Source organism: Ranitomeya imitator, chromosome 2 (genome assembly GCF_032444005.1).
Source record: "Ranitomeya imitator isolate aRanImi1 chromosome 2, aRanImi1.pri, whole genome shotgun sequence".
Classification (NCBI taxonomy): domain Eukaryota; kingdom Metazoa; phylum Chordata; class Amphibia; order Anura; family Dendrobatidae; genus Ranitomeya; species Ranitomeya imitator.
In genome coordinates this window covers 47,724,349-47,748,307 of record NC_091283.1, presented here as the reverse complement: position 1 = coordinate 47,748,307, position 23,959 = coordinate 47,724,349, and the positions used below count along the sequence as shown (strand labels likewise).

The window sequence follows — 23,959 nt, the reverse complement described above, 5'->3', positions numbered from 1 at the left end:
CACACATACTAGATGGCAGCCCGATTCTAAAGAATCGGGAGTCTAGAATCCATATATACTTTATTTATTCAAATGTAAGAATAATACAATTAATAAATAATAGTAATTAAGAACAAAAATAATAGGCAGTATATGGAGAAAACACCAAACAAAAGTTCAAAATTGGTGTGAAAATGTCACTGAACCACTTCACAACTAAATATATATAGTTTTGGTAAATGGTATTATCATTTTTTTGACGAAAGTCGGCAGGAGCTTGAAGAGCAACGTCACTGGGCCCGCCTCCACGCAGTAGAAACTTGCTGTGAGGTAAAAATTCAAAAATCACACCAAAATGGCGGGCGGAGTGTGTCACAGTACGGCACGTTTCTGATTGGTCGCTCGCAGCAGGCGGCAACCAATCAGACACTGGACACTGTTGATGTCACTTATCTCCGGACATTAGCTCCGGACATTAGCTCCGCACATTATCTCCGGACATTAGCTCCGGACATTATCTCCGGACATTAGCTCCGGACAAAGCCACGGAAGTTGGCACAAATTGCAGGAAGTAGTATTCTAGGCAATTATATATTAGATATACATATATATATATATATATATATGTATTGTTTAAAATTATTGTACTTGTTTTTATTATGTATACACCTCCTCATATGCAAAGGGCCATGGAATAAAAGGCGCTATAATAATAAATAATATTGAAAAAAGTTGATGCATTCATTTTCATTTTGTAGCACTTCCTTCTGCCTGTGGTTAATGAGCATATAGGTTGAGATATTGCATCAATTACTTACAGGAAGTGTGTACCTATTGCTATAGGAATACTGTATTACTAGGACATTAAGCTATATAATTATGATAATTGGGTGCAATAAATCTTGGACCACACCGACCTCATGGGACTCAGTACTTCGGGCCATTCAATGACCACCCTGGCCATTGGATAGTCTTTAGCATTGCCGTGAATGCAGCAGACAACCACCTTCTTCCCAGGGAAGAAGCTTACGTGTCTCCTGTTCTGCCAGCTGCTGTTGCTGTAGCTGTTGCTGCTGCTGGAATTGAACCAGGTGCTTGATCAGGTCCTTTATTTTATCTGACCGCTGTTCAAACCCTATAGCCGCATTGACCCAGGGCATGCAGCTAGTCCACAGCCATCACACTTGCTTCCTAGGGATCTTGCCCGCACTTCTAACACCAACTGTGGCAGATCGGCTCACTTGGTTGCACATAAAAGGTAGACACAGGTCTATTTCAATCTTCCACTGGTTTATTATAAAGTACTTCATAAACCAGTGCAATATTGGAAAAACAAATCTGGCCTTCCTGGCTTAGCAGAAAGACAAAAACATAACATATAGCACAGTCCTTGTTGCTATGGGAATCCATCTGCTTCAGGAACAGACAGCTCAAGGGTCATGAAAACACATCAGAGTGAGAGATAATATTGTGATATAATATTGTGATATAACAAACATAATATCATTTAGAAAAATGCAGATAACCTCTTTTAGCTCCATGATGTTCTGAGCGGTGTTATGCAGCTGCTTTCAATTCCTGATCACAGCATTTCAGAGGTGCGATTATAAAAATAGCATCCTTTCTGACTGGCGCCACCACTAGGGGGCGCAATCACTAGGGGTCACTAGGGGGATGTCTAAAGGCCCCCATTGGCATTCACTTGGTGCTTCACAGTAGATTTTTGTATACTTCCAATATTGAAATTCGGCAGCGTATAGACCAAGTGATCAAATGACTGCAATTAAAAGTAACTCATTGGCACTAATAAATGCAAAAAAAAAAAAAAACCTCAAAAACTTTGAAATCACTTCTCTTTCCACCTTTTTTATAAATAATTTAACTAAATTAAATAAATATGCTTATTAGGTATTGAAGCATCCAATCTAATAAAACATAAAACTAATTAACCCATAAGGGAAACACTAAAAAAGAAATATCGAAACACCATTTTTTTTTATTTTTTGGTTACCGCTCTTCTTTCTTAAAATGCATTGAAAAGGGATCAAAATGTTGCGTGGACCCCCAAATGGCACCATTTAAAACTAGAGCTTGGTATCCATAAAACAAGACCCTCACATTCCTCCATCAACAAAAAAATACATATGTTACAGATCTCAAAAATGTTAACACAAACCATATTTTATTTGTTTATTTTTACAATTTTTTTGCATAATTTTAAATTCACTAAAACCACTATATGGCTTGTCACAGTAATCATACTGTCCTGGGAAATCATGTTTCAATGTCACTTTTACAGCACAATGAATACTGCAAAAATGAAACTCAAAGAACAATGGCAAAATTACATTATTTTTATCCATTTCAATGTTTCTTTACTGTTTTTCGACACCTTGTATAGTAAAATGGCGCCTTTTAAAACAGAACTTGTCCTGCAAAAGATAAAATCTCATACAGCTACGTCAATTGACTAATAAAAAAGTTATGGCTCTTGGAAGAAGAGGAGGAAAAAATCAAATTGCAAAATTGAAATTTGGCTGCGACCTTAAAGAGAATCTGTCAGCAGAGTTTTTTACGATGTAGGCCTGATTCCTAAGATGTGTCACTTACTGGGCTGCTTGATGCAGTTTTAGCAGAATCCCTGTTTTATTTTCTGTAGATCTAGCAGAGCTCAAATACTGAGCTGTATATAACCCCGCCCACACCACTGATTGGCAGGCTGTAAGAAATCTGCCAATCAGTGGTGTGGGTGGGGTTACACAGAGTATTTGGACTGCTGTGCACAAGAGACCTAGTCCTTAAGTGATAATCTCCTGCTGATAAATCATGGATTGTGTCGAAACTACAGCAAGCTGCTGAGTAACTGACACATCACTGGAATCAGGGTATTTGTCCCTGTATTATGTAGCTTTCAGATTAAATAGTGAAAATCCACTGACAGATTCCCTTTAAGATGTTACCATAAAAATCTGATATAAACATTACAGTCATGCTTAACGTGGAATAAAGGCAAGTTTGAACAGTTTTGGAAAGTTTATCAACCCAGAAATCTCCGGAGTGATATCCAAGTCCTGTGGAGGAACCGGTGATTTCAGGCTGAAGTTTTGCAATATGGTGATTAGTATAATAAACATCTCAACTCGAGCCAGATTTTCTCCCATGCAAATCCTCTTACCTGAGCAGAATGAAAATGAAAAGCAGCAGTCACAACATTATAATGCAACTCAACATCTATAATAACCAGGACATAGGCGACTTCTGCCATGTGGTGGGAAAGGAGTAGACAACAGCAGTCAAGGTCCAAGCAAACAGTCAATGTCCACATTCTTCTGTTCAAACATTGTATGTGGGTAATTTTATAATATATTTTCCATTTAGGGTTTTTTGCTGTAATTTTAATAAAATCACTGCTTTATTTGCTGCAGCTCTGCTAGTGCTCTCAATGATAACATCCATCTAAGGCAAGGGTTTACACAACCATAAATTCTCAAATCCGAGAGAATCGGGCAGATTATGCAAAACTCTGGATCAGAGTTCGATAATAGTGTGATCATCTTGTGCTCTGATTCTCTCAGATGAAAAGAAGATGGAGAGAAAAGTTCTCCATCCTCTCCCTTGTGTTATTTCGTAGAAATTTGATCGCACTCAGATGTTATCCTAGTGCAATCCATTGATTTCCACTCACTCATTGACTTACACGGTCGGGTGCGATGCGAATTTCTGATGAAACTCAGACATATTGTGATTTTTTTTTTCTTGGTTTGAGAAAAATAATTGGATATGTGTGCAGCCCTATAGACTAAGATTAGTCCGAGTGCCATTTTTTGTTTTGTCACATCGCACTCAGACTGAAAATATGGTCGTCTGCACCTGGTCTATCTCTTGCCCAAAATGGAGCTTTTTTACCAACACTGCACATTGACATTAAGCTGCAATCAGTGGTGGGCGATAAGGATGGTTGAGCTTTTGAACAAGAACTACATAGCGTAAGTCCATTTTTGAGAAGACTAGCAGATCTGCAGCAGATATAACAGAAATTTTTATAAAACTACAGCAGTCAGCAGACTAAGCAACCCATTGCTGAAATCAGGATTTCTTCCCTTCAAATGTGGTAGCAAAAATTTAGAGATGGATAGACCTTTTGAGACCTACTTAAAGGGAACCTGTCACCCCGAAAATCACGGGTGAGGTAAGCCCACCAGCATCAGGGGCTTATCTACAGCATTCTGTAATGCTGTAGATAAGCCCCCAATGTTCCCTGAAAGAGGAGAAAAAGAGGTTAGATTATACTCACCCAGGGGCGGTCCCGCTGCTGGTCCGGTCGGTTGGGTGTCTCTGGTCCGCTGCGGTGCCTCCTATCTTCATTCCAAGACGTCCTCTTCTGATTTTCAGCCACGGCTCCGGCGCAGGCGTACTTTGTCTGCCCTGTTGAGGGCAGAGCAAAGTACTGCAGACCTTTCCGGCGCCTGCGCACTGCAGTACTTTGTTCTGCCCTCAACAGGGCACACAAAGTACGCCTGCGCCGGAGCCGTGGCTGAAGATCAGAAGAGGATGTCTTGGAATGAAGATGGGAGGCGCCGCAGCGGACCAGAGACGCCCATCCGACCGGACCAGCAGCGGGACCGCCCCTGGGTGAGTATAATCTAACCTCTTTTTCTCCTCTTTCAGGTAACATCGGGGGCTTATCTACAGCATTACAGAATGCTGTAGATAAGCCCCTGATGCCGGAGGTCTTACCTCACCCGCGATTTTCGGGGTGACAGGTTCCCTTTAAAGGTATCCTGCAAGTAGATTATGGCTGTCCAAACCACAGGCTGCATGAATTGGAGCCTGGCTTCACGACTGAAGTCAGATATGTTCTACTCTGAAATTATGTGGCTTTTCATAGAGAAGATAGTTTGAAAAGATGGATGTGATCTGACTAGTAGTTTTCTTTTTTTGCACATGTGGATAGACTTGTTGATCAACTGGTCCAGTCTCTCCCTATGGTTCCTAATCATCTGTTCAAACTATGTTATCTCTGAAACTCCTAAACGTTTCGGAATAAAATACAATCAAGCAGTTGGGTTTTGATACTACCCATGGCTCGGGCAGCATGAATCTTATAAGTTTCCCTTTAAGGTAAACTAATATAAACTAGAAGGACACAAGGAACCCACTAAATTACTCAACAAATGGCAGCAATTAGACAGTCTAATAGATATGTGAGATTAATCTCCCCCTCATCGTCAACCAGGCAGCAGTCGAATCAATAGAAACTTCCGGACTTCCAAGAACATGAAAGTTACATATGACAATCTCTTAGAGATGCAACTTTCATCCTGTGGAGGGAAATTTAGTACAGAATCCTTTAGATTTTTAGCAAACGCCAAAATTCCAAGAAATCTGTTCTAGAAACAATTTTTTTTTTCTTAACTCAAATTTTTTCTTTTTTTACCCCTGAACCCAAACCTAAGCCTTAATGATAAAATTCCATAAAACCTCAGCCATTTATTTTACTTCACTCTACAAGATGCCTATGTTATATGTAAAACTTTTACCTGCAGCGAGAGGGATGAAGGCGTCATTCTTTTTAAATTCACCATTTTCATCCAGGAAATTTTGCGGGTTGAATTCATTTGGGTATGGAAAGTGAGTAGGGTCTTTAAGCACTGAGGTCAACATTGGATATACATTGGTGTCCTGGAAATACAGACAGTATAGCTTATGAAGGAAAACCCATAACTGTCTACTAGCAATGAGCGAGTATACTCGTTACTCAAGTTTTCCAAGCATACTCGGGAGATCTCCGAGTATTTCGGCCTGCTTAGAGATTTAGTTTCTGTTTCTGTAGCTGTATGATTTGCGGCTGCAGGACAGCTTGTCATGTGGGGGTTGCCTGTTTGTTAGGGAATCCTCACATGTATTCAGGCTGTCTAGCGGCTGCAAATCATGCAGCTACGGAGACAGAAACTAAATCTCTGAGCACATCCAAATACTTGGAGATCACCCGAGCATGCTCGGAAAATCTCGAGTAACGAGTATACTCGCTCATCACTACTGCCTACCCAAAAGTTTTTACTTTTGTACCAAAATTAAAGTAAACTTTTGAATATTTGGGATACCCACCTTAGGAATGGAGTACCCTCTGTATGTAATGTCTTTTGTCGTTTTCCGTGGTAAACTCATAGGGAGTAAATCTGTGAACCTTTGTATTTCATGTATAACAGCATCAGTGAACGGCATCTGGCTCTGGTCTTGCATCTTGGGGCATCGGTCCCGACCAATCACTTGGTCAATTTCTTTGTGCACTTTTTCTAATTGAAATGGGAAATTCAAATATTGTATATGAGGTGCTTGATCGAAATCTCTCTCGGTTGGTGCCCCCATATGATCCCACCAGTCTTGGCATCACCTTTAGCCTGAGCTCCAGCAACTTTCATTGCCAAACCCACCGATACTGAGTGGTTCGGCCGACATTAGTCTAATGTGTATGAGGGCCTTCACTCAGGCCCTTAAATACTAAATTGTTCATATCAATCAGTAGCAGAAGGGGGATCTTCTCCTGCTACCACGCCGTCAATAAGTGCACATTGTCGGGTCTCAGAGACGGCATTGACATCACTTAGGGTTCCGTCACATTTAGCGACGCTGCAGTGATATAGACAACGATGCCGATCGCTGCAGTGTCGCTGTTTAGGTCGTTGTGTGGTCACTGGAGAGCCTGGTTACCATTGTAAAAGTAAAAAAAAAACAAACAGTACATACTTACATTCCGGTATCTGTCCCCCGGCCTCAGCTTCCCTGCACTGTGTCAGCACCGGCCGGCCGTAAAGCTGAGCACAGCGGTGATGTGATGTCACCGCTGTGCTCTGCTTTACGGCTGGCCGGCGCTGACAGTGCAGGGAAGCTGAGGCCGGGGGACAGACACCGGAATGTGAGTATGTACTGTTTGGTTTTTTTAACTTTTACAATGGTAACCAGGGTAAATATCGGGTTACTAAGCGCTGCCCTGCGCTTAGTAACCCGATATTTACCCTGGTTACCAGTGAACACATCGCTGGATCGGCGTCACACACGCCGATTCAGCGATGTCAGCGGGTGATCAGCGACAAAAAAAAAGGTCCTGATCATTCCCAGCGACCAACGATCTCCCAGCAGGGGCCTGATCATTGGTCGCTGTCACGCATAACGATTTCGTTAACGATATCGTTGCTACGTCACAAAAAGCAACGATATCATTAACAAAATCGTTATGTGTGAAGGTACCTTTAGTGTAGGTGCACCTGGCAGCCAAACAGGCACAATCAACCCTTTCCTGTGTTAACCCTCTGTCACATACAACTGATCTGACAGGCGCTTCTCTTTTACTTTCATTTCTCCTTCCTCACCAGATTGTGAGGAAACCCTCTCCCTCCAGGTAGTCTCCTGTCTCTTGAAGGTCTGTGAAACCTGATATCACAGTTGGATTTCAGAGCTTCAGGGGAGAGGATATAGCTGCACAGATCTCTCAGGCTCATTGTATGTGAATACGTCACATTCAGTAAGGTTGGTATTTTATGTTTTTATTCATCACAATAGTTTATTTAGCTTGTTTTATGAATGTATAGCACAAAATGTGAGGATATTTCATAGAAATAAGGGAGATTTTATAAAAGAAAGTGTGCTGCTCAGGCATATACAGTAGTTCCCTAACATATTCCTTCTCTTGCTTCAGATTATCTGCTGAAATGGAGAGGAAAATGTACAATTTATCCAAACAACTTGATGTTGAGGAAGTAACAAACATGCTGTTAGATGATAGAGACCTCACACTGAATGAGGATTTAGGAGAGGAAAGTGAGATTGATTCTCATGATGAGGTGGAAGAATGTGTCCTGGATTCTGAAACAGAGCAAGATGGTGACAGTGGTGAGGATGAAGAAGTTGGATCATATTATATTGGAAAAGATAAAAATACTAAATGGAACAAGAAGCCATTCCAGAAAAAACGTAGGGAACCTTTAAACATTATTACTCACCTTCCTGCAGTAATAGGAACTGCACGTAATGCAAAAATTGCAGTTGAATGCTGGAACAGTATATTTACAGATGACATTCTGGACTCTATTGTCACATATACCAACCAATATATAGACATTATAAAGGACAAGTACATCTGCAACAGAACCATCAAGCCCACAGATGAAATAGAACTGCGTGCTTTTTTTGGATTACTGTACCTTGCAGGAGCTTATAGGGCAAATAGACAAAGTTTGGAGGAACTTTGGGGTAAAGATGGGGATGGAGTTGAAAAATTTAGCCTTGTTATGTCCATAAAGAGATTCAAGATTCTAATTCGTTGCCTTCGGTTTGACGACAGAACTACCCGAACCGAACGCAAAACACATGACCGACTTGCTCCAATTCGTGATATAATTCAAAGATTTGTTGTAAACTGTAAACAAAGTTATTACCCTGGAGAGAATCTCACTATTGACGAAATGCTCCCTGGTTTTCGTGGTAGATGTGCCTTTCGTCAATATATTCCATCAAAGCCAAACAAATATGGAATAAAAATGTATGCCCTTGTTGATGCCAGTAAGACCTACACTTACAACCTGGAAGTTTATGCAGGAAAACAACCAGAAGGTCCTTACTGTGTGAGCAACAAACCCATTGATGTTGTAAAAAGACTGGCTGAACCCTTATTTGGATCGGGTCGCAATATTACAGCTGACAATTGGTTTACAAGTTGTGATCTGATTGATTATCTGAAAATTCAGAAGCTGTCATATGTGGGAACTGTAAGAAAAAACAAAAGGGAATTGCCGCCACAGTTTGTAAGTGTGAAAGAGAGACAACAGTACAGCAGTATGTTTGCAATCCATAATGGAAAGGCTTTAGTTTCCTATGTACCACATGCCAAAAAAATCGTACTTCTTCTATCAACACTTCATGATGATGCTGCCATCGATCCTGGGACTGGGGCAGAAAAAAAACCGGAGATAATTACATTTTACAATGCCACCAAAGGTGGTGTGGATACAGCAGATCAGATGTGCTCCACTTTCAACGTCAGCAGAAACATCAAACGCTGGCCAATGGTCATATTTTTTGCTATGTTGAATTTGGGTGGTATTAATTCACAAGTAATTTATCTTGAAAACAAGCTTGAACCACTCCGTAGACGATTGTATCTGAAAAAATTGGCCCATGAACTAGTACTTGGAGAGCTACGCAGGAGAAGCGTGAAAACAATCGGTATCCCCTCTCGCCTTCAAGTTCAGCTCAAAAGGTTCCGCCCAGAAGATGATGGTGAAAAGTCACCATCTGCACCACCTCACAAAAGGAGATGCACCACCTGCCAAACGGAAAGCGGAACCAGAAGGCTTTCAAATTATGAATGTCTCAAATGTCATAAAGCAATTTGCCTGACACATGCAAAAATGGTGTGTAATTCTTGCTATTTGCTCTGCAAGTGTGACTTTTCTGGGGAAACCTCAGCATCTACTTCTGATTGAATATGTTTTTAATAGTACTTAAGGTACCTTAAAATTAAGTTTGTGTTCAAAAGTTTTCTTTGTACATTTTTTTGAGAGAGTCGAACTGGGGACTATTTGGCGGGAGTTTTGAAAAGTTTGTATTTCATAGTTATTAGTTTTATGTTAAGTAAATGTTTTTTTTGCAACTGATTATGTGTAGTCTCTTTTATTACATCCCTATGAAGGTCACTGATCACTTTTAGAGCACTGAAATTGCAAACATTAGATATTATAGGTATTTTTCCAGCAGGCGCCTGACAGGCACATTGTATGTGAACTCGTTAGTCCGAATATTGTATGTGACGGAGGGTTAATATCTAGGTTAAATAAAAATCATGAAAATACTAGAAAGGTCTTTACCTACCAAGGATGTTTGGGTATTTCATAAGAAGAAGTAGAGAATAGGTCAGGGTTGTGCTGATGGTCTCCACCCCAGCAAAGAAAATCTGTAAAATACTGTTCAATAAATTGTTCATATGAAATTCAGTTTTTGGATTAGTATTTTCCTGTGAACAAAGGAGGAAAGACATTTACATCTACATTATACTGTAGCCTATTATTATTTGTCATATTATGGCCACGTTCACACAGTTAGTTTTTGGTCAGTATTTTACATTAGTATTTGTAAGACAAAATCGGAAATGGAACAGAGAAAAAGTATGATGGAAACACATCACCACTTCAGCATTTTTCCATCCACTCACGGTTTTGGCTTACAAATACTGAGGTAAAATACTGACCAAATACTGGACGTGTGAACGTTGTCTAAGGCTTAGGTTAGACGCTGCACAGCGTTTTTTTGGTTGCTTTACCTATCGTGTGGCAAAAGAACATGAGGGTACTGCAGCTGCAGCAAGCAAGTTGTAAAAAATCCAAAAAGGTTGAACTTCTTACAACTTGCTTGTCGTGGTCGCAGTACTGTCGGAGGTCATAATAAGTACGGTATAAATAAAATGAAGAGGTAGATGAAGTGAGCAAATGTGTTTCCATATTATCATCTTTATACTGCCCACTAGGGCTTTTCTAGACTCCTTGTTCTCTCAGGAAACACATGTAAATCACTCATGAAAAGAGTATGAAGTTATGTTTTGTATTTAAATCCTCTAATGAGCATGTGCAGAGGTCATTTTAATGGGAGGGGGAGGAGGTGAGCTGTGACATCATCTATTGTAATTGATGCATCCTGTGTTATCTACTGTATATAGAGGTGTTATCAGTCATTGTACAGGAGGAGGAGGTGGTGAGCTGTGACACCACCTATTGTGAATGGTGGATCCTGTGTTATCTACTGTATATAGAGGTGTTATCAGTCATTGTACAGGAGGAGGAGGTGAGCTGTGACATCACCTATTGTGAATGGTGGATCCTGTATAATCTACTGTATATAGAGGTGTTATCAGTCATTGTACAGGAGGAGGAGGTGAGCTGTGACATCATCTATTGTAATTGATGCATCCTGTGTTATCTACTGTATATAGAGGTGTTATCAGTCATTGTACAGAAGGAGGAGGTGAGCTGTGACATCACCTATTGTGAATGGTGGATCCTGTGCTATCTACTGTATATAGAGGTATTATCAGCCATTGTACAGGAGGAGGAGGTGAGCTGTGCCATCACCTGTTGTGAATGGTAGAGAGTGTGTTATCTACTGTATGTAGATGTGTTATCAGTCATTGTACAGGAGGGGAGGGGAGCTGTGACATCACCTATTATGAATGGTAGATAGTGTGTTATCTACTGTATATAGTGGTGTTATCAGTCATTGTACAGGAGGAGGAGGTGAGCTGTGATATCAGCTATTGTGAATGGTGGATCTGTGTTACCTACTGTATATGGAGGTGTTATCAGTCAGTGTACAGGAGGAGGAGGTGAGCTGTGACATTGCTTATTGTGAATGATGGATCTTGTGTTATCTACTGTATGTAGAGGAGCTATCAATCCTTATACAGGAGTGGGGGGAGGTGAGCTTTGATATTACCTATTGTGAATGATGGATTCTGTTTTATTAGCTATATGGAGGAGCTATAAATCATTGTACAGGAGGTTGAGGAAATGATCTGCGACAACGGCTATTGTGATTTGTGATTGGCAGTTGCTGTATTATCGGCTGTTTGTACAGATGTTATCAGTTGTTATATTCCTTCCTCAGCTGATTATGAATCTGTAAAAGCTCTTCCTGAAAGAACAGGAATTATAAGTAGTGTTGAGCGATACCTTCCGATATTCGGAAATATCGGGATCGGATTGTATCAGCCGATATCCAAAAAAAAAACTGGAAACCAATGCAAGTCAATGGGACACAAATATCGGAATGAAAATAAGCCCTTTCTTTCCTTGTACATCCTGTTCCGGAAGGGGGAAGAGTGTGAGCGGTCCGTGGGTGGAGACTGCGTGTCTGTGTGGGACCGTGGGGGTCTGTGCGGCTAGCCAGGTGTCTGTGTGGGCCTGCCGGGGGTCTGAGTGGCCTGCCGGGGGTCTGTACGGGCCTCTCGGGGGTCTGTGCGGCCTGCAAGGGTCTGTGCAGCCTGCTGGGGGTCTGTACGGGCCTCTTGGGGGTCTGTGCAGCCTGCCAGGGGTCTGTACGGGCCTCTCAGGGGTCTGTGCGGCCTGCCGGGGGTCTGTGAAGCCTGCCGGGGGTCTATGCGGGCCTCCCGGGGGTCTGTGCGGCCTGCCGGGGGTCTTTGTGTTTGTGTGCAGGCATCATCCAATGGGACTACAGGTCCCATTGGGCTATGCCTGCTACAATGGCAGTGATTGACACATTAGCCAATGATGGGACAGTAGTAGTCCCATCATCCGGCCAATGTGTTGAATGTAAAAAAAACAAAAAAAAACTACATACTACATACATAATACATACATAAAACATACATACATACCACATACATACTGCATACATACATACTACATACATACATACATACATACTATATACATACATGCACACAACATACTACATACATACTAAAAACATACAAAATTGCTATATACTACATACATACTACATACATACAACATACTACATACATACAGCATACATACTACATACATACGTACTACATACATACTACATACAACATACATACAGTACAGACCAAATGTTTGGACACGCCTTCTCATTTAAAGATTTATCTGTATTTTTATGACTATGAAAATTGTAAATTCTCACTGAAGGCTTCAAAACTATGAATTAACACATGTGGAATTATATACTTAACAAAAAAGTGTGAAAAAACTGAAAATATGTCTTATATTCTAGGTTCTCAAAAATAGCCACCTTTTACTTTGATGACTGCTTTGCACACTCTTGGCATTCTCTTGATGAGCTTCAAGAGGTAGTCACCGGAAATGGTTTTCACTTCACAGGTGTGCCCTGTTAGGTTTAATAAGTAGAATTTATTGCCTTATAAATGGGGTTGGGACAATCAGTTGTGTTGTGCAGAAGTCTGGTGGATACACAGCTGATAGTCCTACTGAATAGAATGTTAGAATTTGTATTATGGCAAGAAAAAAGCAGCTAAGTAAAAAAAAACGAGTGGCCATCATTACTTTAAGAAATGAAGGTCAGTCAGTCCGAAAAATTGGGAAAACTTTGAAAGTGTCCCAAAGTGCAGTTTCAAAAACCATCAAGCGCTAAAAAGAAACTGGCTCACATGAGGACCGTCCCAGGAAAAGGAAGATCAAGAGTCACCTCTGCTTCTGAGGATAAGTTTATCCGAGTTACCAGCCTCAGAAATCGCAGGTTAAAAGCAGCTCAAATAAGAGACCAGGTCAATGCCACACAAAGTTCTAGCAGCAGACACATCTCTACAACAACTGTTAAGAGGAGACTTTGTGCAGCAGGCCTTCATGGTAAAATAGCTGCTAGAAAACCACTGCTAAGGACAGGCGACAAGCAGAAGAGACTTCTTTGGGTTAAAGAACACAAGGAGTGGACATTAGATCAGTGGAAATCTGTGCTTTGGTCTGATGAGTCCAAATTTGAGATCTTTGGTTCCAACCACCGTGTCTTTGTGCGATGCAGAAAAGGTGACCGGATGGACTCTACATGCCTGGTTCCCACCGTGAAGCATGGAGGAGGAGGTGTGATGGTGTGGGGGTGCTTTGCTGGTGACACTCTTGGGGATTTATTCAAAATTAAAGGCATACTGAACCAGCATGGCTACCACAGCATCTTGCAGCAGCATGCTATTCCATCCGGTTTGCATTTAGTTGAACCATCATTTATTTTTCAACAGGACAATGACCCAAAACACACCTCCAGGCTGTGTAAGGGCTATTTGACCAAGAAGGAGAGTGATGGGATGCTATGCCAGATGATCACCAGACCTGAACCTAATCGAGATGGTTTGGGGTGAGCTGGACCGCAGAGTGAAGGCAAAAGGGCCAACAAGTGCTAAGCATCTCTGGGAACTCCTTCAAGATTGTTGGAAGACCATTTCCAGTGACTACCTCTTGAAGCTCATCAATAGAATGCCAAGAGTGTGTAAAGCAGTCATCAAAGCAAAAGGTGGCTACTTTGAAGAATCTAGAATATAAGACATATTTTCAGTTTTTTCACACTTTTTTGTTAAGTATATAATTCCACATGTGTTAATTCATAGTTTTGATGCCTTTAGTGTGAATTTACAATTTTCATAGTAATGAAAATACAGAACAATCTTTAAATGAGAAGGTGTGCCCAAACTTTTGGTCTGTACTGTACATACATACTACATACAGACTGCATACATACTACATACATACTACATACAATACATTCATACATTACATACAATACATACATATAGACATGCAGTACATATAACAGAGTACATACTCACCATCACCTGTCATTTTGATCCCCGAAGCCAGTGTCATCTGTAAAAAATATGAAAATAACAATCAAACAATATACTCCCTGATCTGCAGAAATCCACGAGTGTCCCACAACGATATCCTGTGGAGAACGGCAGCATCAGCTGATGCAACCGCTCTCTAGGGGATCCAGGAATACAATAGCGGTCGCATCAGCTGATGCTGCCGTTCTCCATGGGAGATCATCATGGGACACTCGTGGATTTCTGCGGATCAGGGAGTATATTGTTTGTTTGTTATTTTAGTCTTTTTTACAGATGACACTGGCCTCGGGGAACAAAGTGACAAGTGATGGTGAGTATGTACTCTATGTTATATGTACTGTATGTCTATATGTATGTATTGTATGTAATGTATGAATGTATTGTATGTAGTATGTATGTTGTATGTATGTTGTATGTATGTAGTATGTTGTATGTATGTAGTATGTGTGTAGTATGTAGTATGTATGTAGTATGTATGTATGTAGCATGGATGCAGTATGTTGTATGTATGTAGTATGTATGTATTATGTTGCATGTACAGTTAGGGCCAGAAATATTTGGACAGTGACACAAGTTTTGTTATTTTAGCTGTTTACAAAAACATGTTCAGAAATACAATTATATATATAATATGGGCTGAAAGTGCACACTCCCAGCTGCAATATGATAGTTTCCACATCCAAATCGGAGAAAGGGTTTAGGAATCATAGCTCTGTAATGCATAGCGTCCTCTTTTTCAAGGGACCAAAAGTAATTGGACAATGGACTCTAAGGGCTGCAATTAACTCTGAAGGCGTCTCCCTCGTTAACCTGTAATCAATGAAGTAGTTAAAAGGTCAGGGGTGGATTCCAGGTGTGTGGTTTTGCATTTGGAAGCTGTTGCTGTGAGCAGACAACATGCGGTCAAAGGAACTCTCAATTGAGGTGAAGCAGAACATCCTGAGGCTGAAAAAAAAGAAAAAATCCATCAGAGAGATAGCAGACATGCTTGGAGTAGCAAAATCAACAGTTGGGTACATTCTGAGAAAAAAGGAATTGACTGGTGAGCTTGGGAACTCAAAAAGGCCTGGGCGTCCACGGATGACAACAGTGGTGGATGATCGCCGCATACTTAATTTGGTGAAGAAGAACCCGTTCACAACATCAACTGAAGTCCAGAACACTCTCAGTGAAGTAGGTGTATCTGTCTCTAAGTCAACAGTAAAGAGAAGACTCCATGACAGTAAATACAAAGGGTTCACATCTAGATGCAAACCATTCATCAATAACAAAAATAGACAGGCCAGAGTTAAATTTGCAGAAAAACACCTCAAGAAGCCAGCTCAGTTCTGGAAAAGTATTCTATGGACAGATGAGACAAAGATCAACCTGTACCAGAATGATGGGAAGAAAAAAGTTTGGAGAAGAAAGGGAACGGCACATGATCCAAGGCACACCACATCCTCTGTAAAACATGGTGGAGGCAACGTGATGGCATGGGCATGCATGGCTTTCAATGGCACTGGGTCACTTGTGTTTATTGATGACATAAGAGCAGACAAGAGTAGCCGGATGAATTCTGAAGTGTAGCGGGATATAATTTCAGCCCAGATTCAGCCAAATGCTGCAAAGTTGATTGGACGGCGCTTCATAGTACAGATGGACAATGACCCCAAGCATACATCCAAAGCTACCCAGGAGTTCATGAGTGCCAAAAAGTGGAACATTCTGCAATGGCCAAGTCAATCTCCAGATCTAAACCCAATTGAGCATGCATTTCACTTGCTCAAATCCAGACTTAAGACGGAAAGACCCACAAACAAGCAAGACCTGAAGGCTGCGGCTGTAAAGGCCTGGCAAAGCATTAAGAAGGAGGAAACCCAGCGTTTGGTGATGTCCATGGGTTCCAGACTTAAGGCAGTGATTGCCTCCAAAGGATTTGCAACAAAATATTGAAAATAAAAATATTTTGTTTGGGTTATGTTTATTTGTCCAATTACTTTTGACCTCCTAAAATGTGGAGTGTTTGTAAAGAAATGTGTACAATTCCTACATTTTCTATCAGATATTTTTGTTCAACCCTTCAAATTAAACGTTACAATCTGCACTTGAATTCTGTTGTAGAGGTTTCATTTCAAATCCAATGTGGTGGCATGCAGAGCCCAACTCGCGAAAATTGTGTCACTGTCCAAATATTTCTGGCCCTAACTGTATGTATGTATGTTGTATGTAGTATGTATGTAGTATGTATGTATGGAGTATGTATGTATGTATGTATGTATCTATGTATGTAGAATGCAGTTTTATTTTTTTACATTCAACACATTAGCCGGATTTTGGGACTACTACTGTCCCATCAATGTGTCAATCAATGCCATTGTAGCAGACATAGCCCGATGGGACTTGTAGTCCCATTGGACGATGCCTGCACACAAACACAAAGACCCCCGGCAGGCCGCAGAGACCCCCGAGAGGCCCGTACAGATCCCCGACAGGCCGCACAGACCCCTGGCAGGCCGCACAGACCTCCGAGAGGCCCATACAGACCCCGTGCAGGCCGCACAGACCCCCGGGCAGGTCACACAGACTCCCAGGAGGCCCGTACAGACTCTCGGCAGGCCCGCACAGACCCCCCACGGTCACGTACAGACCCCTCCCGCACACACAAACACACAGTCTCCGCCCATGCACCGCCCACACTCCATTATAGTGCATCATTGCACAATAGGAACTTCCGATACCGATACCCGATATTTGCAGTATCGGAATGTTCAACACTAATTATGAGTCTAAAAAAGCCCTGGTGGCCAGTGTAGAAACTGCAAGATGACTCATTTGGGTTTTTTTTTTTTGGAAAGATTGGAATATGAACAAAAAAGCAAATGCAAAAAACTGCTTGCAACAAAAAAAGGTGACTTAAACAAATAAGTAATTTTCTGATGACATGTTCCCTTTAAGACAGGGAACACAGTAGTCTGGTGTATAAAAAGAGTGAAAGGGACAATAATATAGTAGCTGAGGTGGGTAATAACAATGCTCCAGCCTTCCTCGAAAATACAGGATTGGTCTGGTGTTTGATATTAATGCAGAAGTCTAAATTATTTTTTTTATAAGCCACTTGGGCTTATAAAAAGTGAGGGCTCTAAAAGTGAACCTGGAAATTATAGGCCAGTAAGTCTAACCTCTATTGTTGGTAAAATATTTGAAGGGTTTCTGAGGGATGTTATTCTGGATTATCTCAATGAGAATAACTGTTTAACTCCATATCAGCATGGGTTTATGAGAAATCGCTCCTGTCAAACCAATCTAATCAGTTTTTATGAAGAGGTAAGCTATAGACTGGACCACGGTGAGTCATTGGACGTGGTATATCTCGATTTTTCCAAAGCGTTTGATACCGTGCCGCACAAGAGGTTGGTACACAAAATGAGAATGCTTGGTCTGGGGGAAAATGTGTGTAAATGGGTTAGTAACTGGCTTAGTGATAGAAAGCAGAGGGTGGTTATAAATGGTATAGTCTCTAACTGGGTCGCTGTGACCAGTGGGGTACCGCAGGGGTCAGTATTGGGACCTGTTCTCTTCAACATATTCATTAATGATGTGGTAGAAGGTTTACACAGTAAAATATCGATATTTGCAGATGATACAAAACTATGTAAAGCAGTTAATACAAGAGAAGATAGTATTCTGCTACAGATGGATCTGGATAAGTTGGAAACTTGGGCTGAAAGGTGGCAGATGAGGTTTAACAATGATAAATGTAAGGTTATACACATGGGAAGAGGGAATCAATATCACCATTACACACTGAACGGGAAACCACTGGGTAAATCTGACAGGGAGAAGGACTTGGGGATCCTAGTTAATGATAAACTTACCTGGAGCAGCCAGTGCCAGGCAGCAGCTGCCAAGGCAAACAGGATCATGGGGTGCATTAAAAGAGGTCTGGATACACATGATGAGAGCATTATACTGCCTCTGTACAAATCCCTAGTTAGACCGCACATGGAGTACTGTGTCCAGTTTTGGGCACCGGTGCTCAGGAAGGATATAATGGAACTAGAGAGAGTACAAAGGAGGGCAACAAAATTAATAAAGGGGATGGGAGAACTACAATACCCAGATAGATTAGCGAAATTAGGATTATTTAGTCTAGAAAAAAGACGACTGAGGGGCGATCTAATAACCATGTATAAGTATATAAGGGGACAATACAAATATCTCGCTGAGGATCTGTTTATACCAAGGAAGGTGACGGGCACAAGGGGGCATTCTTTGCGTCTGGAGGAGAGAAGGTTTTTCCACCAACATAGAAGAGGATTCTTTACTGTTAGGGCAGTGAGAATCTGGAATTGCTTGCCTGAGGAGGTGGTGATGGCGAACTCAGTCGAGGGGTTCAAGAGAGGCCTGGATGTCTTCCTGGAGCAGAACAATATTGTATCATACAATTATTAGGTTCTGTAGAAGGACGTAGATCTGGGGATTTATTATGATGGAATATAGGCTGAACTGGATGGACAAATGTCTTTTTTCGGCCTTACTAACTATGTTACTATGTTACTATGTTACTTGCATTTTTTGCAGTGATCGGCTGGGAGAGTCCTGTACACGCGGCTCTTTTTGCATTTACCTTTTCCATTCTAATGAGAAAGACATCAGCATAACTCCGGGGGTTATTCTCAACCAGTTTTTTTTTGTTCAGTTCAACTCTTTTTTTCACAAACTGAAGGAGTTGTTTCAGACTGATCAAGATCTTCTGGTGTCTCCCAGGAATATATCGCATGACCCAGGGAAACATCTCGTATAACTAAATTTAAGAAAAGAAATGTGCGGTTAGAGCAAAATCATAATAAAGACACCCTCAGAGCAGTAAGCAAAGGGGGAAATTACTTAGGGAGGGGTGGACCGCTAACTCCGGCAGGTTTGTTTGTATAGCGGCGTAGACTTTAACTCCTTAAGGCCAGTCTCACACGTCCAGATAATTCCGGTACCGGAAAAATCGGTACCGGAATTTTCCGTGTCCGTGTGCTTATGCTGAACATCAGTGTGGCACACGTGTGGCAGCCGTGTGCTGCTCGTGTGCCGACTGAAGACCACACGGACCGTGCAGGAGACAGCGCTAGAGTTAAGCGCTGTCCCCTGCATCTGGTGCTGAAGCCGCCACTCATTTCTTCTCTTCAGCATCGTTCGCTGGAGAGAAGATATGAAAAATCTTTTTTTGTTGTTGTTTTAAAAAAGATCCCTGTCCCCAACCCCCTCCCACCCCCTGTGCGCCCCCCGCTGTTAATAAAATACTTACCCGACTCCCTCGCTGGCGCTGCTTCCTGTCCTCGCCGCAGCTTCTCCTGTATGAGCGGTCACGTGGTACCGCCTATTACAGTGATGAATATGCGGCTCCACCTCCCATAGTGTTTTACATGGACCCATTGACTTTAATGTGCCCGTGTAATACGTGCGCTCCCACGAACACTGACATGTCTCTGTGTTTTCCAAACGGACACACGGTCCATGAAAACACGCTGACATGTGCAGAGACACATTGATTTTAATGTGTCTACATGAGTCAGTGTCTCCGGTACGTGAGGAAACTGTCACCTCACGTACCGGAGCCACTGACGTGTGAAACCGGCCTAACATTGGATGCCTTCCCCCTTCGCCAGAGCCCACACCTTTTTTGGCACATGACTGCTGATCTGATCAGCTGACTTGTGCCGCTAACAGCCAAGGGAGGAATCGTGGGCTGTAAACCCGTCAAACGCTGACAGTGGCATTTAACATGCATTTCTGGCAATTGTGCAGGAAATCCGCCTATCAGTGATCCCCGTGACGTGATTGTGGGTCACTAATGACTTGGCATGACAACCAGATGTCTCCTGGAGATCTCTATGGTTGTCACTGCCAGATTGCTGTGAGCACCACCTGGTGGTCAGCGCTCATAGCAAGTGAGGTATTCTGCTACATGCAGGCGATCTGATCATCGCCTGTATGTAGCAGAGACGATTGGGTTCTGGCAGCTTCTAGTCTCCCATGGAGACTATTGAAGCATGTCAAAAGTGAAAAAAATGTTTTTAAAAATATAAAAAAAATAAAAGTTCAAATCTCCCCTCTTTTGCCCCACTCAAAATAAGGCAGTAAAAAAAAAATCAAACATATACATATTTGCTATCGCCGAGTTCAGAATCACCAGATCTATCAATATAAAAAAAGGATTAGACTGATCGCTAAACGGCATAGTGGGAAAAATAGTCAAAACCCAAGAATTACCAGAATTACATTTTTTTTGGTTGCGGCGACACTGCATTAAAATGCAACAACGGGCGATCAAAAGATCGTATCTGCACCAAAATACATAGTAACATAGTAACATAGTTAGTAAGGCCGAAAAAAGACATTTGTCCATCCAGTTCAGCCTATATTCCATCATAATAAATCCCCAGATCTACGTCCTTCTACAGAACCTAATTGTATGATACAATATTGTTCTGCTCCAGGAAGACATCCAGGCCTCTCTTGAACCCCTCGACTGAGTTCGCCATCACCACCTCCTCAGGCAAGCAATTCCAGATTCTCACTGCCCTAACAGTAAAGAATCCTCTTCTATGTTGGTGGAAAAACCTTCTCTCCTCCAGACGCAAAGAATGTCCCCTTGTGCCCGTCACCTTCCTTGGTATAAACAGATCCTCAGCGAGATATTTGTATTGTCCCCTTATATACTTATACATGGTTATTAGATCACCCCTCAGTCGTCTTTTTTCTAGACTAAATAATCCTAATTTCGCTAATCTATCTGGGTATTGTAGTTCTCCCATCCCCTTTATTAATTTTGTTGCCCTCCTTTGTACTCTCTCTAGTTCCATTATATCCTTCCTGAGCACCGGTGCCCAAAACTGGACACAGTACTCCATGTGCGGTCTAACTAGGGATTTGTACAGAGGCAGTATAATGCTCTCATCATGTGTATCCAGACCTCTTTTAATGCACCCCATGATCCAGTTTGCCTTGGCAGCTGCTGCCTGGCACTGGCTGCTCCAGGTAAGTTTATCATTAACTAGGATCCCCAAGTCCTTCTCCCTGTCAGATTTACCCAGTGGTTTCCCATTCAGTGTGTAATGGTGACATTGATTCCTTCTTCCCATGTGTATAACCTTACATTTATCATTGTTAAACCTCATCTGCCACCTTTCAGCCCAAGTTTCCAACTTATCCAGATCCATCTGTAGCAGAATACTATCTTCTCTTGTATTAACTGCTTTACATAGTTTTGTATCATCTGCAAATATCGATATTTTACTGTGTAAACCTTCTACCAGATCATTAATGAATATGTTGAAGAGAACAGGTCCCAATACTGACCCCTGCGGTACCCCACTGGTCACAGCGACCCAGTTAGAGACTATACCATTTATAACCACCCTCTGCTTTCTATCACTAAGCCAGTTACTAACCCATTTACACACATTTTCCCCCAGACCAAGCATTCTCATTTTGTGTACCAACCTCTTGTGCGGCACGGTATCCAACGCTTTGGAAAAATCAAGATATACCACGTCCAATGACTCACCGTGGTCCAGCCTATAGCTTACCTCTTCATAAAAACTGATTAGATTGGTTTGACAGGAGCCATCCGGACCCGGAGATTTATTTATTTTAATCTTATTTAGCCGGTTTCGCACCTCTTCTTGGGTTAGATTGGTGACCCTTAATATAGGGTTTTCATTGTTTCTTGGGATTTCACCTAGCATTTCATTTTCCACCGTGAATACCGTGGAGAAGAAGGTGTTTAATATGTTAGCTTTTTCCTCGTCATCTACAACCATTCTTTCCTCACTATTTTTTAAGGGGCCTACATTTTCAGTTTTTATTCTTTTACTATTGATATAGTTGAAGAACAGTTTGGGATTAGTTTTACTCTCCTTAGCAATGTGCTTCTCTGTTTCCTTTTTGGCAGCTTTAATTAGTTTTTTAGATAAAGTATTTTTCTCCCTATAGTTTTTTAGAGCTTCAATGGTGCCATCCTGCTTTAGTAGTGCAAATGCTTTCTTTTTACTGTTAATTGCCTGTCTTACTTCTTTGTTTAGCCACATTGGGTTTTTCCTATTTCTAGTCCTTTTATTCCCACAAGGTATAAACCGCTTACAGTGCCTATTTAGGATGTTCTTAAACATTTCCCATTTATTATCTGTATTCTTATTTCTGAGGATATTGTCCCAGTCTACCAGATTAAGGGCATCTCTAAGCTGGTCAAACTTTGCCTTCCTAAAGTTCAGTGTTTTTGTGACTCCCTGACAAGTCCCCCTAGTGAAAGACAGGTGAAACTGTACAATATTGTGGTCGCTATTTCCTAGATGCCCAACCACCTGCAGATTTGTTATTCTGTCAGGTCTATTAGATAGTATTAGGTCTGGTATCAATAAAAATAAAATGGTATCAATAAAATGTCAGCTCAGTGCACAAAAAATAAGCCTGCACTCAATTCGAGATCATGAGAAATTGAGACCCTACAGCTATTAGAAAATGGCGCAATTTTTATTTACCAGAGTTTGGAAATTTTTTTTCACCACTCAGATAAAAAAAAGAACCTAGACATGTTTGGTATCTCTGAACTCGTAAGGACCTGGAGAATCATAATGACAGGTCAGTTTTAGCATTTAGGGAACGTAGTAAAAAAGCAAAACAAAAAAACAACTGTGGGATTGCAATTTTTTTGCAATTTCACCACACTTAGAATTTTTTTTACCGTTTTCCAGGACATGATATGTTAAAACCAATGTTGTCATTCAAAAGTACAACTCGTTCTGCAAAAAAAAAACAAGGCCATATTGACAGAAAAATTGAAAAGTTCAAGTGGCTCTTGGAAAAAGGGTAACAAAAAACAAAAACTCAAAACTGAAAATACCTCCGGTCATGAAGGGGTTAAGCAAGAGTGATTCTGCTTTAAAGGTACCGTCACACATAACGATTTAGTTAACGATATCGTTGCTTTTTGTGACATAGCAACGATATCGTTAACGAAATTGTTATGCGTGACAGGGACCAACGATCATGCCCCTGCTGGGTGATCGTTGGTCGCTGCGAATGATCAGGACCTTTATTTGGTCGCTGATCACCCGCTGTCACCGCTGAATTGGCGTGTGTGACGCCGATCCAGCGATGTGTTCACTGGTAACCAGGGTAAATATCGGGTTACTAAGCGCAGGGCCGTGCTTAGTAACCCGATGTTTACCCTGGTTACCATTGTAAATGTAAAAAAAAAAACACTACATACTTACATTCCGGTGTCTGTCGCGTCCCCCGGCGTCAGCTTCCCTACACTGTGTCAGCGCCGGCCGTCTGTAAAGCAGAGGACAGCGGTGACGTTACCGCTCTGCATTACGGCTGGCGCTGACACAGTGCAGGGAAACTGACGCCAGGGGACGCGACAGACACCGGAATGTAAGTATGTAGTGTTTTTTTTTTTACATTTACAATGGTAACCAGGGTAAACATCGGGTTACTAAGCGCGGCCCTGCGCTTAGTAACCCGATGTTTACCATGGTTACCCCGGGACTTCGGCATCGTTGGTCGCTGGAGAGCTGTCTGTGTGACAGCTCTCCAGCGACCACACAACGACTTACCAACGATCACAGCCAGGTCGTATCGCTGGTCGTGATCATTGGT

The 23,959-nt window shown here is 41.7% G+C and overlaps 1 protein-coding gene across 5 annotated transcripts in view; it reads right to left on the bottom strand.

Annotated features, from left to right (window-relative positions):
* The window catches only part of LOC138661754 (cytochrome P450 2A4-like), a 63,514-nt gene that overhangs the window by 27,355 nt on the left and 12,200 nt on the right, over positions 1-23,959 (bottom strand). For 2 of the 5 annotated variants that reach the window (XM_069746648.1, XM_069746650.1), the window contains 6 exons: positions 18,933-19,109; positions 9,847-9,988; positions 6,088-6,275; positions 5,520-5,661; positions 3,022-3,154; positions 2,156-2,411 (listed from right to left, as the gene is read on the bottom strand). In XM_069746648.1, coding sequence (XP_069602749.1) covers positions 2,324-2,411; positions 3,022-3,154; positions 5,520-5,661; positions 6,088-6,275; positions 9,847-9,988; positions 18,933-19,109 — 870 coding nt within the window. In that variant the 3' untranslated portion in view covers positions 2,156-2,323. Of the gene's footprint in view, positions 1-2,155; positions 2,412-3,021; positions 3,155-5,519; positions 5,662-6,087; positions 6,276-9,846; positions 9,989-18,932; positions 19,110-23,959 lie in introns of those variants that run through there. The other 3 variants (XR_011317962.1, XR_011317963.1, XM_069746651.1) reach the window with 2 other exon arrangements.